Source organism: Ursus americanus, chromosome 7, assembly GCF_024610735.1.
Source record: "Ursus americanus isolate L20-20 chromosome 7, mUrsAme1.1.p, whole genome shotgun sequence".
NCBI classification, from domain to species: domain Eukaryota; kingdom Metazoa; phylum Chordata; class Mammalia; order Carnivora; family Ursidae; genus Ursus; species Ursus americanus.
Genome location: NC_142133.1, coordinates 57,386,801 through 57,405,386, shown reverse-complemented (window position 1 = coordinate 57,405,386; position 18,586 = coordinate 57,386,801). Strand labels below are relative to the sequence as shown.

General features: G+C 40.3%; 1 protein-coding gene across 2 annotated transcripts in view; it reads right to left on the bottom strand.

The window, feature by feature from the left end:
• The window catches only part of STRN (striatin), a 102,088-nt gene extending 90,265 nt beyond the window's left edge, over window positions 1-11,823 (bottom strand). Inside the window, exon 1 of one of the 2 annotated variants that reach the window (XM_045809081.2) lies at window positions 11,445-11,823. In XM_045809081.2, the coding sequence (XP_045665037.1) occupies window positions 11,445-11,678 (234 nt within the window). In that variant the 5' untranslated portion in view covers window positions 11,679-11,823. The remainder of the gene's footprint in view (window positions 1-11,444) is intronic. The other variant, XM_045809082.2, reaches the window with a different exon arrangement.
• Between the last annotated feature and the right edge of the window lie 6,763 nt (window positions 11,824-18,586).

Here is an 18,586-nt window from a genome sequence, read left to right as displayed (position 1 = left end):
ATACACTGCTCCCCTACACTCATGAAATTTATGACGAACACTGTAAATATCAAAGATGTCTGAGACACAGAACTTGCCCTTATGGCCAAAATTTAGCTAAGAGACATGATATACATATTCAAATACACATAGTTAGTACATATTCAGTAACAATGTAGCCTAATATCTGACTCATTTAAGAACCATTTATTAAGCAGCTACTATTTGCCAGTAACTGCTGGACCTTAGGGAAATAAAAACGCCCTTAGTGACTCAGAACCTAGAGATTCTACTGAAACAGAACCTAATGAGTCTACTGAAAGTACAAGATAGGTGGTATAACTAAAACACAGAAGTTCTCATCACTAATCCTTTCTTAACCAAACCTCTGGATTAACCAGTATTCTTTGGTCCCTTTGTAAAACACTGCCCACCGCCCAGGGCACATTAAATATTCACAGCTGGAGTATGCTCTTCTTTACAGTCCACTGCGGTTATCTCAGTTGTATAAACTCATGAAGAGTCAACTTGGTTTCTTCCCAAACCTGTTTATGTCAGTTGCACTGTTGCTTTGATTAGATAATTCAATTAAACATTACATAAACCAATAAAATACAGGTATGGAAAGAAAGACTAAGTCGAATGCTTTGGGAAGACAAGACAACAAAGGAGACCTACAAAAAATACTGCCGTCGAATTAAATGTGGGTGAAACAACTGTAAAAGAATAGGGAAAAGTCATAAAAATCCACGATTCTGCACTGTATACTTTATTCAAGGAAAACCAAAACCAGAAATCACAAACAATGCATTATAATTGTAGCTTTTTCAAGAAAGACAACACACAATTCCAATCAGCATTCTTTAAAAAAAAAAAAAAGTGAAGGGCAGGTGGGCTTGGCCTTACAGTGGCAAATGAGTATGCGTTTATATATTTTTAACTTAAATGACTTCATATCATTTCAACCAGATTAACTGCCCAACCACCGGTCAGGATGGTGTTTGTCTTATATATACAAGCTTTTAGGGGGGCATGAAGCTTCACTATGTCTGGAGGTCAGAGAGGTTTCTCAAAGAAGGTAAACTGAATCTTGCAAGAGGATTAGAAATTCACCAGGCAGGGGCACCTGGGTGGCACAGCGGTTAAGCGTCTGCCTTCGGCTCAGGGCATGATCCCGGCGTTATGGGATCGAGCCCCACATCAGGCTCCTCAGCTATGAGCCTGCTTCTTCCTCTCCCGCTCCCCCTGCTTGTGTTCCCTCTCTCTCGCTGGCTGTCTCTATCTCTGTCGAATAAATCAATAAAATCTTAAAAAAAAAAAAAAAAAAAGAAATTCACCAGGCAGACAAGAGAGGGAAAATATCCCAACCCTATACATTGACTCAGAAGCATGAAAGAACAAGAAAAATGTCGAAGTAACTCCCGTCCATTTACCATGCCCCGGCCCACCTCTCAAACTTTTCTCATGGCAAATTATCCTCTCTCATCTATGAATTAGGGGATAAGTATTAATACCTACCACAAAGAGTTTTGCAAAGATTATAATAGATTACACATGTAAAGTGCTCTACACTGTACCCAGCACATGGTAAGAGCTCAACAACAACAACAAAAAACCTATTATTATTTTTGGAGGGTAAAGAAAGGAAAGGAAACAAGATAAAGTATTGGGTTCAAGTACTAGGACCACAGTACCATCTCCCCAACTAACTACTCTTTAGAGTTCAGTAGGTGTACTGACCCAGATTTCTAGGCTCCTCCTTGCTCCCTTTTAGCTTTATATGAATCCACATTCCTTGGGAGCAGGTTTTGGTTGTGCGTATTATTTGGCTCCTTTGCTGACTGCTTAACCTTCTCATTTAGGAAATAACAAAAAAAAAAAAAAGAGAGAGAGAGAGAGAGAGAGAACAAGTCCCAGACTGGGCTGTAATTTTCCATCAGGTAAAATTGGTATCATCACCCTTGTGGAATCTGACATCTTGTTTATTTCTCCTAACTAGATATACTGGTATTGGATCCAATTTCTTTTTTTTTTTTTTAAATGATTTTCTATCATATTATGTTAGTCACCATACAGTACATCCCCGGTTTCCGATGCAAAGCTCGATGATTCATTAGCTGCGTATAACACCCAGTGCACCATGCAATACATGCCCTCCTTACTACCCATCACCGGTCTATCCCATTCCCCCACCCCCCTCCCCTCTGAGGCCCTCAGTTTGTTTCTCATAGTCCATAGTCCCTCATGTTTCATTCCCCCTGGATCCAATTTCTGTCCCATGTAAACGAATGCTAATGGAACCTGTGTCTAACAGTTCCTCTGGCCCTTTCCTTGGATCTCTATAGTGCAGTTACGCCAAGAACCTATTCGCCACACCCAAAATGCCTATTCCACCCAACCCTGTTCAATATTTCCCAACGCTCCTCTTAATTCCAGGGCTTCTACTCCCTTACTTTTCTCCCAATCTTATCTACAGGAAAAAAAAAAAATCTCATTTTTCCTTGTGCCATACTGCTTCTAGCCAACTCTAGAATAAATTTTCCTTCTTACATATCAATCTTTTCTAATATTCCATCATCTTGCTCAGATAAGGTACTTTTGTAATAAAAGTTAAACAGCATTAAAATGTCTGCCAAAGAAAGTGATTTTATTTCTTCAAATATCTTAATGCATAACAGCAAATACATGGTTGACATATTATTCTGTTCAAACAGCATACGTAGGTTGAGAATGACCTAATAACCAAAGCACTACACAAAAGGTGATATACGGTCAATAAACGCTAACTATATTTTTAAAAATACACACACACACACAGAACTTAATTAGGCTACCATCAGAACAAGCTCAAAAAGATCCAAACTTGCAGACTTTTTAAAAGAAATAAACGTTTTCTATCAGTATTCCCTACACAAAAATAAAATTATTAAAAGAAACTAGAGTGACACAATGTTTAACACTTTTGAGGAACACAAATTGTTCAAGACCTTCCTGAACCCCTTAAAATATAGTCATTTCACTAAGTTGTTCTACTTGAAGAAAAGTTTGAAATATGTGAGAAAAATTTACATAATGACAACTACTCAAAGCATAATTAATCATCTAAATATTGTAATTCACTTGGCTACTTCAGATCAGAAGCAGCCAAACAGGATGAGGGACCAATAAAAGGAGATGATGTGGTATGGGCCAGGGTAATAGGACTCCTGGGTTCTAAACTAAATCTTCACCAACTCACAGAGTGATCGAAGACAACTCACTCCATCTCTCTTTCGCCCTCACTGATAAAACAAAGGATGAGACTTCTTAGGTTCTAAGGTCCCTCAGGAGGTAAAATATTCTTAGTCTAACAAAGGGAACAGAAAATTGAGGGTAGAGATGGGGGGAGGGGGCAAGAAAGTGTGTGTGTGTGTGTGTGTGTGTGTGTGTGTGTGTGTCTTTCCTTGTCAGCCTTAGAATTCTGCAAGTGCTAAAATGAAGACTAGACAATACATGCTCTAGGAATTAAGAACAAGCTCATGTGTGCAGTTTCTCCCTCCTGTCTGTGTCTGCTCCCCCCACCCCTTTGCTCCCCACTCTGTTTCTTCTTTTCTTCTACCTCCTTCCCCAGCTTCTCTCTTGCCTCAGGTTTCTCTCCTAAACTCCAAAGTTTCCTCTATTCCTATCTCCTGTCCTCAATGCTTACAAGTTATTACCACCTATCACTCCACATCTCTGACCTGCCCCTTACTTCTAATACTGTCAGTTTATCGTCCTTAAACCACTACTAACAGGGCAAAGAGAATCTAAGTAGCCACTATGCGCCAAATGGATCATTTAAACCAGATCTTGGCTTCTAAAATTTAATTTAAATAAATAATACAGTTGAAAGCGTTCTCTCCATAGAAATCTCAAACAGCAAGAGCAAACCGTTTATTAGACACCTGTTATGGGTCACATACTTTGCATACTTAATCTTTTTAAAATTACAACTACTCTTGTTTGGTGGGTATATTAGAATTCACAATTTACAAAGATGAGGGTCAGAAAAATTATATACTAGAAATGATGGAGTTAAGGCCCATACTTTCCATAGCCATATTATGATAGGCAAGTTTGTTTTGTCAAATGGACCACCAAAGCAAGAAACTCCAAGGATCCCAACGGCAAGTTCATTTCTAATGGCCCAGAATTGAAAACTAGATACCATTAATAACATTCATAAATCAAAATGCATGGCTGGCATCAAGTAGATAATAAGCTGACAAAGGGAAATCAGTCCAGAGTATTTGGACTTCCAAACACCTTTCAAAGACTGGATTAGTAAAGGGGTTTGTTTGTTTTAAATTCTGCTTATATTACCAAGATTTTGGAGAAAAGCTGTAGTCTCCTCTCCTACCACTGGAACTCAAAGAGAAGTAGACTTAGATGGTAAATAAACTTTACGGCTAAATAAGGGCATCTCTTAATAAAGAAGTATTATCAATGATATTTCTCCACAAATAATTACTGGGCCACTCTTATTTATCAGTTTTTGAAAGTAAGATAGTGCCCTAAATTAACTCTTCTACTGCAAACAGCTAAAAATTCTGGACAGAATACTTTCACACTCATCTAAAAGGCAAAGCTGATAAGAAGTAAGGAATTATTTGACCAAAATTGAAGTGAAAATGAATACCGAGTGAGGTAAGAGAACAAATGCCACTTTTGCCCTTTGGGTACTGGCCAATCAGAACAAATCAGAACCTTAGTTTGGACAGCCTTACAAGACCCAAAGGGCAAAAATCAAAGACCAGGACCATCCAGAGTGAAAAGTCTAACAGGTGATATACTCACATTTAGCTAAGACCTAAGGGACTTATACCTTCAAGGCAAAGGTGAAGTACACTGGTCTTCAAATGTATTTGCAACAAACATTTGCATCAGCGGGGTGGTCCAAATTCAAGCAATGAATTTATTTTAAATGGTTCTGGATTGGTAATGCTTCCAAAAAGCTACCAGAAGCAAATGAGAAGAACTTCTGAAGAAGATACCTTTATTTGAGACCTCGGTTTAGTCTTAACACTTTTTCAAGACAGTGAGCATCACACGAAGATAACTATGCATACAAACAAACAGGCCATCATGAACAAGACCCAGCAAAAACAAGAGATCATAGAAAGGTACCTCTAAGACCTCACATACAGGAAGTACAGAGATAACAACTATAAAATAACTATACTTACTAGGTTTAAAGAATAAAAGAGGACTTGGGGCGGCTGGGTGGCTTAGGCAGTTAAGCAACTGGCCTTGGTTTCAGCTCAGGTCATGATCGCAGGGTCCTGAGATCAAGCCCCATGTCTGGCTCCATGCTCAGCGCAGAGTCAAGTATACTTGAGATTCCTTCCCTCTCCCCGTCCCTCCGCCCCTCTCCCTGCCCTCCCCCAACCAGCTCACACACACTCACTCTCTAAAATAAATAAAAAATATTTTTTTTTTTTTTAAGAATAAAAGACAACCTGAAAATATCTTCAGGGAACAGGAAACTATTAAGAAAAGATCCAGCAGCAGATTCAAAAAGGAACCAAACTGAACTTCAATAATAATCAAAATTACAAACTCACTGGATGGCTTTAAAACATTAGATCCAATTGAAGAGAAAGTTAATGGACTGGAAGATAAATCAGAATAGATAAAGAAGGTCTAAAGTACATGTAATCAGAGACCCCACCCAAAAAAAGAGAACAGGATAGAGCAGAAATCTAAAGAGATGACTGAGGATTTTGTGGATTTTTCAAGGAGCCTAGCAAAGTCACAAACAAAAAGAAATCTATACCCAATACATCATAATAAAACTACAGAACACCAAAGTCAAGACAAAATATTAAATGTAGCCAATAAAATAAGCTAGAAAACAGGCGGACAGAGTAAAATCTCCATGTCTGTTGTTTTAAATGAGAAGAAAAATGATAAGCATTAGTGTGACTGATTACCTCAGAAAGTTCTAAGGATCAAGCAAGATAATGTATTCGAAAGGGCTTTAAAAAAACTTAAAAGGTATCTGGCGATTTAAGTGACAGCTTGTATAAAACCTGTTTCATTCTTGGGTCATTCAACCTCTCTGTGGGCCTCACTTTACCTGCAAAACAAAGTTGCAGCTGATTTTTTCCAAAGTTCATTCCAGCTCAAAGATTACTCTATCATTATCTCTCTCAGTCAGAGGGAGGTGAATCAAATTATAATATTCTACTGGCTAAAAATAAAATGCTAGCTATCATCAGAAAGAATAATAGAAATTATATCCCGAATTCTATAAAAAGCCATCTATATCTGGAATATTAATACATGTCAAAATCATCAAACCATACATGTAAAATCAGAAGAAAACAACTAAAGTAGTGGTTCTCAATCCTTGCTGCATATAAGGACTACCAGGGAGCTCAAAAAAAATACTAATACCAGGGGCCCTATATCCTAAGATTCGCATTTAATTGGTCTGGGGTAGAGTCCAGGAAATTAATATTTTTAAAAGTTCCCCCAGATTATTCTAAGACTGCGCTATAGCCGAGAAATTCGAACTAAAGTGACAAACAGTAGGATATGTTTTAAAAGAGTAAGACCTCTACAATCTTTCTAAAATATAAAGATTATAAAATTATCAAGGATATAAATAGAATGAAAAATGATCCTGTTTACAAAATTATACCGTACCACAGTGGGGTTCACCTGCTCCAAGTTCAAAGGAAGTGGTTTAAAGAGTCAAATAAAACCAAAGATTAGTTTTACAGAGTGGTTAGTAAATGTATATGATTTGTTACCCAAGACATCATGCAAGGTTAAGATAAACACACTCAGAAAAATCTACACAAATTCCAAGATAACAGACCATATTGAGTTATAAGGAAAGCAAATACATGTGAAGTACATAATCAGTATTGTGAGGCTGACACTGAAGGCAACAATTCACTCCCGTGAAATGTCCCTTAGCGCCACCATCAGACCTGGAATATTAGACTGCCTGGTCCAGGCTGGCACTTACGTGCTGTAGCCTTAGAAGAGTTCACGAGCAAAGATTATGCTTTTCTCTGGAGACAAGGACATAAAAAAGAATGCAAATTTAACATCATGTATTTGCTACCATTTATTCATTCAGTACCTACTTTGTGTTATGTGCCAGCCTCTGAGATATTTTAAAACATCTCATTTAATCCTCACAAGGTAGTTTATTATCCTCACCTTGTACATGTGGAAACTAAGGCTCTCAAAGGTCAGAATTTGTTTGCCATGTTTGCCATAAAGTAAAGCAGTCTTACAGAAAAGATTTAAAGCAGGTCTATGCCATGTTGTCTCTCACCGTAGTTGCAACACAAAATAAACTGTCATTTTAAGTGCTATATCCATCTAAATGCTCAGTAAATTTTAACAGTCCTATGAAGCTACTCAGTCAAAATAATTGAGTCATACATGAGTCTCTTTTCCTCACATTCTATTCTTCAGCACATCTGTCGGTTCTACCTTCAAAAATGTATTCGAATCCATTACACTTTGAATATGTACCAAAATATATATTCACCTATCTCATCACTACCACCTTAGCTCATCTCCAGCCTGGATTATTAAAACAGCCCCGAACAAGACTCCCTGATTCTTTTACTCTTGTCTTCCCTCTAAGTATATTCTAAATCCTTGCAAAGGGTTCCTTTTAAAGATGGTGTTGCTCCTTTACCCAAAACATTTCAACAGTTGCTCATCTGGTGGAGGTAAAATCTAAGATCCTTACAATGGGCAAGACCCAGTACCTCTGACATTTCTTCCATTCTTCTCCTCCACTCTAGCCACACGTGCCTCATTATTCCTCAAACATTCCACGTATGCCCCCCCCCACTGTTCTCTAGGCCTACAAAGCTCTTTCCTTACTTTCACCTTCTCAAGTCTTACTCAAATGGCATCTCGTCAGTTAAGCCTTTCTTCCCCACTTCACCCTCTCAAGCATTTCATATCCCACTTACACCATGTTATCGTGGTGCTCGCTACCACCTAACATTTTATGTATATAGCTATTTATTACTGTCTGCCTTCCTCCAGAATTTAAGTTTCATGAAGGAAGGATCTACTTTAATCATTCTTGTTTCTCCAGTGCCTAGAACAGGAGCTGGCATAAAATGGGTGACTGACATTTATTGAATGAAAATATAAATCAATAATGCCAAAATCCAAATTAATAAATACTCCAGTATACAGTCTCTACACCACATGCCCTAAGCTACTCAATCATATGACCTTTTTCACACAATTTTAGCATTTGCAGGTAAACAGCAGAGCCTCTCCTACCACACTCAACCCCCAAAATCTAGGGCCAATAAATTTTATTATTTACATGTTTGCTTTCTGTTATGTCAGTAATTTTCAAACAGGTTCTCATTACCTCATAAAGTTCTTTCTTTCTGCTACTCTCCCCAGTCACTGCTAGCTCTCCTCTTTTACACTAGTCTAAGAAAATTTAAGCCTCCAACGTGATAAATACTGATTTTTCTGCATCTTGCTTGTACTATGACTCCAACTAGACTGCATGCTCTTTTGACGTCATCTAGTTCAATGTCTCACATATAGAAAATTCTCTCAAATGTTATGATTAGTATTCCAACTCCATTTCCTTTCACAAATATAAAGCTCAGTAATAATCCTAACCATTCTTTTCCCATGAGTTACCTATTCTCATCTGAATGGTGGTAATGAGGTGGGAGGGAGATTATCAAAAATAAAGAGAATTCTACATTAACCAAAATGGGCAAGGAGTGGGGGTAATGACAAGTTTGCGGCACAATGTAGCTGGTTCCTTCCTCCCAAGACCTGAAGAAGGGAGGAAGTGGAAGAGGCAGGCCAGGTAGATGAGAGCTTGGATTGCCTTGCACAACTCTGCCCTGGCAACCTCAAAGAGCAGGACGGACAGGTTCCTGAAGGGACAAATTAGGCTTAATCTTAAAGGTATTTTTGTTGACTTTGGTGTTAATGACTTAAGAAGAGATTCAAAAATCAAAAGGGGGACGCCAACTAATCCAAATTTCATCATCATTCATTCAACTCTTCCTTCCTATAGTTGTTTTACAAAAATTCCAACGGCAAAAGAAAAATGAAGTGATACGTTCAAATTTAATGATGCTGATGAAATGACTTTAAGAACATATTTTAAATTGTGAGATTCCTGCAACTCTCTCCTGCCAAATACAAAACAAAAGCAGAACAAAAATACATAATATTTGTTCTGTTTGGAAAATATGACACATTTTTAATGTTTGACGTTTCTCCATGGATGCTTAAATAAATGTGAGCACAAACCAAAAGATACTGTAAAAATGTAGTCCCATCAATGTGATGAGCACCAATGGGAAACCTACCTGAGCTTTAACATTTGCCACAAATAACCTGGGAAGTAGCGTGCGTGCGTGCAAAACTGAAGAGTGACTACAATTAATTACAGGTAAACTGAAAAGTTGAAACTGAGGAGTGGAGGGGGAGCACTGGGAGATCAGACAAGGGGTGAGATGAGTTGGAAGTTCCCAAACCTCCACAAGTAAGAAGGGAAGAATTATTATCTTGTTTGTTTTTAACCAAATTAGTGTGACTCACCTTCCCTTAACTAGAAATTAAAATTTAAGCAGTCACATACAAAAATCATTCTCCACACCTGAACAATGTTAAAGTTAAAGCCTGCCTTTCACTCTTCCTTGAAGCCTGAAATCCATAAACTCAGTTACAGAATGCAGTGCTAATAAAGTGCTTTATTAATAAATCTGAATGAAACATTTAAGTCTGCTTGTTATTTATACAGACATGGTCAGATTTATTTTGAGAAAAATTAAAAATATCCATAGACTAGATACTGAAGTACATAAAAGGAATCAAAAGAAGTTGCTGAAGAATATAAACATACAACTGTAGAAATAAAGAATGAGAAAAAATTTTAATAACTATGGGTTATGCCTTGTTTCATTCAACTCCTCCCAGATGCCCTCCTCAAACACCAGATCTGAAATAAAATAGCTGTCCCTATCACACTCTATTCCTGTACCTGATTTATTTTTCTCATCCAAGTTGCCACTATGGTCCAATGTATTATATACTTGGATTTGCTGACTGCTGACTAAAATGTAAGCTCAATGAGGGCAGAGTTGCTGTCGGTTTTGTTCATCTCAAAGCGTAGAGGCACACAACTGGCACTCAATAAATGTACTGAATAAATAAAAGATGAAACTGAAGTTCAGAGAGGCGAAAGGATTTCCTCAAGGTCAGAGCTAGAAGCAAGCACAGCCGGTACTACAACGCTATCTACTCCCTCTTTCCACAGCCACTTCCACCACGCCAAAGCACCCTGTTCCAGCACATGATTCTATTTAACAGATTTCTCCTTTTTTTAAGTGCCAAAGAAAATACATGTTACCAAAAAAAGGGACACACTGGTAGCATTTTAACTTCAAGTGTTTCACCAACCAAAACTATACTCGGATTTCATGAGCATACAGGATTAGCCAGTAAAACAGAAAGGCACAGCTACTCAGTTCTTTAAGCTCCTTGTGAAATTGGTGTATGCCTTGGAAGTTTTAAGAACAGCCACTGAAACCTACTTAGCAATTCAGAATGGCCAGTAAAGATCAGCCTCACTTTCTTCTATGAGCCCCAACAGCTCCTTCCTGGATATACTTTATCTTGCAAATTATGCAAGGAAATGTAACCAACTTTAAAGTCCCTTTTAGTTCCTTTCAAAGTACAAATCAACCTCACAAAACCCTGGACATAAAATTAACCCTTGGGAAGTTTCAGATTCTGAGAACTGGAAACCATCTCTGAACCATCACCTGAGATCAACTAAGTCCTTCATTCAAAATCCATGAATCTGAAATACCTGAAAGAAACGCGGGAGGGGTAAGGAAGAGGAAAGAGAAAAAACATTTACATATATCAAAAAGGAGCTGATATTCCTAATAATACTTTCGCCCAACATCAGCTTCTCGCTTAAAGTCAAGGCCCCACGTACATTAACTTCTGCTGTCTTTAATCACCCTCCTTTCAGAGAGAGGAGCCAACTACCAACACCTTTCGCAGGGAACATCTCTAGACCTAGGATGGGACTCACTAGAGCAGAGGATGATTTGCTCGACATCTCTCAAAACTACTGTCAACCCAATTAGTAAACTGAAAGGGACGACCTAAAATGTGGGACGGGAAAAGAGTTGAAAAGAGACTGAGTTAAGAGTGGGAAGCAGCAGACGAAAAGGAGCGGGGAGGGTAAACAACGCATCAAGGGCGGGAGTGGGAACCCGGGTCAAGGAAGTGGGGTCAGCGAAAGGCAAAGGTGAAGGGGGTAAAGAGACGCGGTTCTGGGTGGGATGTGCGGGAGCAAAGGGGGAGGGGACGAGCGGGGGCTGAAGGGGGGAGGGGGAAGGGTCCTGGGCGGGGCGGAAGGGAGCGAAGAGGCGGGATGAAGAGGGCCAGGCCGGGAGGGTCTTTACCTGCAGCTCCGCCCGCTCCACCTCCCACTGGGCTCTCTCAACCTCGAAGCGGGCCCACTCATGCTGCAGGAAGTGCAGGATCCCAGGGAGGCTGTACTGGGCTCGCGCCGCCCCCGCCGCAGCCGCCCCGTCGCCGGCCGCGGCAGCCTCCGCCAAAGGCCCGAGACCCTTGGCACCGCCGGCGCCCGGGTGGTTGTTGCTGAAGAAGACGCCGGGACCCGCCTGCTCGTCCATGGCGGCCGCAGAAACCCCGGGAGCTGCCCAGGCGCCCAGCAGCGGAGGCAACGGCGGCGGCGGCCAGCAGCGCCTCCTCCTGCCTCCGCCGCTCCCCGCCCACACCCCAGTCAGCAGGGAGCAGCCGCCTGGGCGCGGGGGCCGGCCGAGCCCGGGACGGGCCGGGAAATGGGTCAACTGCGGCGCGCGGGCGGCCCGGGGCTTGCTGGGAAATGTAGTCGCGGGGCGTGGCGCTGGCGAGCCCGACAGCGGCGGCCTGTGGGGCTGCCAGCGGCTCGGGCGCGGCCGCAGCCCCGCCCCCTGGCCCGCCCCGGCCCGCCCCTGCCCGCAGTGGTGGGGGCCGGCTGGGCCGGGAGCGCGGGTTTCCTCACCCGCCCGGCGGGTGCAGGCGGGCAATGCGCCAGTCCCCCTCGCACACGGAAGTTCTCGGGCGGCGCGCCCTGTTGCACATACACACACACACACACACACACACACACACACACACACACGGAAGTTGTCGCGCCAAGATACCAGACTGAGCTGCACATCTTTCAGGGCTTCCTGGTAGTTCTGTTAAGAAACAAGCTCAAAGCGACGTTCGGAGGTCAGGCTCTTGGACCCGGATCCTCCAGCTAGTTGGAACTCAGCCCTCTCCCTTTGGCTCCGACTTCAGTGTTTTCTCTGGCCGCAGACACTCCTCAGTTTTGGCAATCTGCTTATCGCTCTCGCTCCTCCCTTTCTTTTTCTCTTCGGGGTTCCAAACCTGTTGCCTGATCAGTTTTCACTAATAAGGAACTCTGATCAACTCTCCTAGACTAGCCCCCTTTCAGCTTCTAAATTCTGGGTTGTTGGCACTGCAACTGAAACACTGATAAGCCTGAAGTCCCTTTCCCTTGCAGTCAATCTTGCAGTAAATCCAAATCCGGTAAAGTTTAAGATATCCAAGGCTGCTATTTCGGTCTCCCTTTTCCTACCTTTTCCCTCGCAGTTTATACTCAGTTCAACTCAACAAATATTTGATTGTCAGTTATTTCTGTCGCTGGGGATATAAAGATAAATGACACAGTTCCTGTCATCAAAAGGAGATTGGCAAGTATATAACCAATTCTCACAGTGCCTTAAATCAACACTACCTGAAAGAACAAAGTCCTTTTCTCTTCCCTAGAACTGTCTTAGGTATCCAGGCTCTTCTCCCTTTTCACCTGTCCCGGTTCCAGTTTCTGTCCAGGTTCACCTGCAAACTCGCAGCAATATTAGCCTACCAAAGACACACCGAAGTCCTTTCAAGTGTTTCTCTGCAAATATTATCCTTCGAAGTCCCTGAAATTATGTCACTATAAATTCACACTACAACAATAATGAAAGGAAGGCACCTGAAAAAAAAATGTAACAAAGGAAAATGAAATGAAGCACTTATTTTGTCCTCATAACAAGTTATTAGTAATTCTTCTGTTTTGCGGGATGGACTTCTGGAATATCAGACCCGATGGCCATGAAAAAAATTAAAGATTTAGGCAGGTTATTGACATGTCAGGGAAGGACATCCTGTTCCTCCCTTCTCCCCCCCCCCCCCCCAACCCCTCCCTTCCCATGGCTACTTGTGGAAAGGACAGGAAACACTGTATCTGCCCTGGTTGCAAATAAAGATGGCAAGCTCTCTTTTCTCACTTATTGAATGTTTCTGCTTCATGAATTCATTCTTCATTATAATAAAAGTTAGATCCAGGCTTGGCCAAATTCCCTGTGTCATAAATTAGTCTGGTTGTAAGTGTCCTTTGAGACACTGCCCAGTCCTCTCATTTTACAGCTCAAGAAACTTAAGTCCAAAGAAGTTGAGACTTGTCCACAATGAGGCTTTAAGTGGATGGCACAGCCAAAACTAGAAACCAGAATTTCTGACTGCTAGTTCATTGATCTTTCCATTAAGGTGTTACTTGCTTTCTTACTTATCAGACCTACCAGAATACCAAAGCGACAATAATGCTACAATGGCATATTTTTTCATCTGAAAGACTTAAGTACTCCTACAAGTTCTGAATGTTAAAACTTTTTTCCTCACTCTAATAGAAGACATGTCTGACAATTTCCTGAAATAAATTCATAACACACAAGAAAGCGTAATTAAATGTAATGGTAGCTATTTAAGAACCCATAAGTCCTTTAGCTAGACTACCAAGAAAAAAAGAGAGAGGACTCAAATAAATAAAATCAGAAATGAAAGAGGAGGGGCGCCTGGGTGGCACAGCGGTTGAGCGTCTGCCTTCGGCTCAGGGCGTGATCCTGGCGTTCCAGGATCGAGCCCCACGTCAGGCTCTTCCGCTATGAGTCTGCTTCTTTCTCTCCTACTCCCCCTGCTTGTGTTCCCTCTCTCGCTGGCTGTCCCTATCTCTGTCGAATAAATAAATAAAATCTTAAAAAAAAAAAAAAGAAATGAAAGAGGAGATATTACAACTGATATCACAGAAGTACGAAGGATTATAAGAGACCATTATAAACAATTCTACACCAACAAATTTGGACAACCTAGAAGAAATGGATAAATTCCTAGAAACGTACAACCTATCAAGACTGAATCATGGAGAAACAGAAAATCTGAAAAGACTGATCACTAGTAAGGTGAAGCAGTAATCAAAAACATCCCAACGAACAAAAGTCTAGGACCAGGTGGCTTCACTGGTGATTTCTATCAAACATTCAAAGAAAGATTAATACCAAACCCTCTCAAACTCTTCCAAAAAATAGAAGAGGAAGGAAGTCTTCCAAACTCATTTTATGGGGCCAGTATTACTCTGATACCAAACCTAGATAAGTTTGCCAAAAAAAAAAAAAAAATTATAGGCCAATATCCCTGATGAACACAGATGCAAAAATCATTGACAAAATATTAGCAAACCAAATTTAACAATACATTGAAAGGATCATACACCCTTTGTCAAGTGAAATTTATTCCAGGGATGCAAGGATAGTTCAACATCTGCAAATCAGTAAGTGTGATAGACCATGCTGACAAAATGTGACAAAATTCAACATCCATTTATGATGAAAACAACACCACCACCACTCAACAGGCAGATATAGAGGGAATGTACCTCAGTATAATAAAGGCCGTCTATGACAAGACAACAGCTAACATTACACTCAATGGTGAAAAACTGAGAGCTTTTCCTCTAAGATCAGGAAGAAGACAAGGGTGCCTACTCTCACCACTTTTACCTAACATACTACTGGAAGTCCTAAACAGAACATTTAGGCAAGAAAGAGAAATAAAAGGCATCCATTGGAAAGGAAGAGATAAAACTATCACTATTTGCAGACTTCATGACATTATATATAGAAAACCCTAAATACTCCATAAAAAAAAGTTAGAACTAATAAATGAATCCAGTAAGGTTGCAGGATACAAAATCAATACACAAAAATATGTTGCATTTGTACACACTAATCACGAACTATCAGAAAGAGAAATTATGAAAACAATTCCATCACAATTGCATCAAAAAGAATAAAATACCTAGGAATAAATTTGACCAATGAGGTGAAAGACCTGTATACTGAAAACTACCAGATATTAAGAAATTGAAGAAGACATAAATAAGTGGAAGTCTATTCCATGCTTAGGGACTGGAAGAATTAATATTGTTAAATGTCCATACTACCCAAAGCAATCCACAGATTCAGTGCAGTCCCCATCAAAATTCTAAAGGCACTTTTCACAGAAATAGAACAAACAATCCTAAAATTTGTATGGAACAATAAAAGACCCCAAATAACCAGAGCAATCTAGAGAAAGAAGAACCTCAATTTTATTCCTCACTCTACAATTATCCAAATCTAGAAATTTTGGACAAATGGTTAAACTTTTTTTAGTCACGATTCTGTCATTTTTAATATGAGAATAATATTTACCTTATAAAGTTACCGTGAAGATTAGATGAGAGAGGGATGCCTGGGTGGCGCAGTCAGTTATGCGTCTGCCTCTGGCTCAGGTCATGATCCTGGGGTCCTGGGATCCGGCCCCCACATCAGGCTGCCTGCTCAGTGAGGAGTCTGCTTCTCCCTCGGCCCCTCCCCTACTGCTTCTGTGTGTATGTGTGTGTATGTGTTCTCTCTCTTTCAAATAAATAAAATCTTAAAAAAAAAAAAAGATTAGATGAGAGAAAAGTGTTAAGTGCCCAGCACAGTGCCTGACATATAGCATAAACCAAATAATGATAGCTGTTATTGCGACAGAGTTCACAAGACTAACTGAGTAACACAGAAGAATCAAAAATGCTGGGGACTCAATGATTGTTCTTTTTTCTTTCTCATCCCCATCCCCTGTTCAGAACTTTAATTCAGCAGAGTTAAAATAATCTTTAAAAAGTTAATGTCGGGGCACCTGGGTGGCTCAGTCGTTAACTGTCTGCCTTCGGCTCAGGTCATGATCCCAGGGTCCTGGGATCGAGCCTGGCATCGGGCTCCCTGCTCCGCTGGGAGCCTGCTTCTTCCTCTCCCACTCCCCCTGCTTGTGTTCCCTCTCTTGCTGTCTCTCTCTGTGTCAAATAAATAAATAAAATCTTTAAAAAAAATTAGTGTCTGCTTGCCATTAAGCCTCAGACCTTAAGGTGTTGCTGATTTCCTGATCATTTCATTTTATAATTAATAAAACCTGTGGCACAAAAAAAATGAAGTTTCCTTTCCAAGCACAGAGGCAGCTGTCTAAATGTTGTTTTATGTATCGGTATAACCAGTTTAAAGTGAAAAATTGTGAAATGCTGAACAGTTATTTAGATAATTGGAGTGTTTGCTCTTTTTGGTTTCTCTGGGTGTATTATGTGGGATGGGGATTACAGTTTCATAAAATGACAAGTCGTCTGCTCCCCCCCCCTTTTTTTGTTGTATTTTTCATTAAATGAGTGGCTATTTAAACAAACAAACGAACATTGTCCAGGGGTCCCTCGCTGGCTCAGTGGTAAAACATGTTACTCTTGAGACACTTGATCTCAGGAGTCCTAAGTTCGAGCCCCACATTGGGGGTAGAGGTTACTTTAATTTTTTTTTTTAATTGAAAAAATAAAAACCTCTCCAAAATGACCAGTTATTTGGGTCTCTGACTTTTTAACTCCTCCAAGAAAAGTCTTCAAATTGAACCTCATCGCTCTTTCAGAATTCTGGCCAGAGAACAGGGCATGGATCGCTTGAGTGGAGATAGGCCTCTGCTGGAACGAAGAGAACTTTGGGGAACAGACATGTGCGATAGCCCCACTGTTTATCAGCCTCTCTACTATCTGCCCACCCCCTGATTGCCCTCACCTCTCCCTGCTGCCTCCCCTGCTTCTATCTTTCCTCAGCCTCCAAACTTCCTCCCTAGATTTGAAGTCTGGAAATGACTGGTTTGGGGAAACAGCCAGTAACAAATGGAGAAGTGAAGGAATTCCATTTTTTGAAAATGTTCTTGTAGTCCAAGAATTTAATCTACATCACAGTCACATAATAGGATGGGGAAATTGCCTCTATTACTATTTATTATTATCACAATTATTTTCTTTTGGAAGAGTGGTTGAAATTAGAGAGTTGCCTAATTTACATTTTAAAACGAAATCCCCGGGAAGCCTGGGTGGCTCAGTCCATTAAGCGTCGCCATCAGGTCAGGTCGTGATCCCAGAGTCTTGGGGCCGAATCCTGTATGGGGCTCCTTGCTCAGTGGGCAGCCTCTGTCTGCTCTGCCTGCTGCTCCCCCTGTGGGTGCATGCTCTCTCTCTGACACATCAATAAGTAAAATCTTTAAGAAATAAATAATAATGGTATTTCCTTTTATTTATCACATTTTAATAAAATCAACTAGTTAATTAAATAAGATTTCATTTTGAAATTAAAATTAATTTTAATTTTGCAGTGACTGATACATGGAGGAAGAGATACTTAAATCTAAAATCACGATTGCTTTCACTATCCATATAGCTAACACTGCAAGAAACTAAAATGATAATACAGCTGTGAAGCTGTAGCAAGACTTTTCTTAGAATATTGATGGTGACCAACTTAAGGTTCTATTCCTCTAGCAACATTCAGTGAGTTTTTGAACACATGCTTTTTCTTTCTCCCCATCAACTCCATCCCTTGCCTCTCTACTCTTTCCTCTTTTAATATCTCCAGTGAACGGAAGCTGTACACTAAAGGTTCTTGTCTTCTTCCTCTTCTTTTCTTTAATAGCTATGGTACTCCCATTTCTAAGGCAGGAACGAAATTTTAAACAATTCATATATCTCATTACATAAAAATAACCGTTGTGGGACTTGGGGTAGGGAGAGAACATTTTTGTAAGCTGGCTCTTCCTGCCAACCATGCAACAGAGATGTGCTGGTTTCCACGTGGAGCCTTTGCTCAGAACAAAATACCCAATCTGCATGTAGATTTGAATTGCTCAGAACAGCTTCTTCCCTCCCCCCAAAACTCCTATCTGATAGCCCTAAAATATAAACTAAGTCAGCTCTCAGAAGAATTCAAATGTGGTACATTATTATTATTTTTATTTTATTTTATTTTTTAAATTTAATTAAAAAAAATTTTTTTTTGCAAACATGACAGGGAAAGATCTGGGCATTGTGCCAGAAAAACAAGAAAGATGACTGAGGTTAAAGAGGTCCAATAAATTTTTTTTAAAAGGTTTTGGAGACCCCTATTTTCTTAACTTTTTCCAAACAAGATTTGATGTGTTTGCATGTAGTCTATCTCTCTCCCTCTTCCCTAAGGGCCCTCAATATGCTACTGCTGTTCTGTACGTATTAATTTTAGCAGTTGCAGTTGTTCTCTGTAATGGAAAATTCTACCATTATCTATGTTATCTCCTTTCCCAGATTTCCCCCCAGCTGCAGGACATGAAGTAACAAGAGGAGGAGTGGTTTGAACCAGCTCATACACACTTTCACATGAAATCATAATGTGTA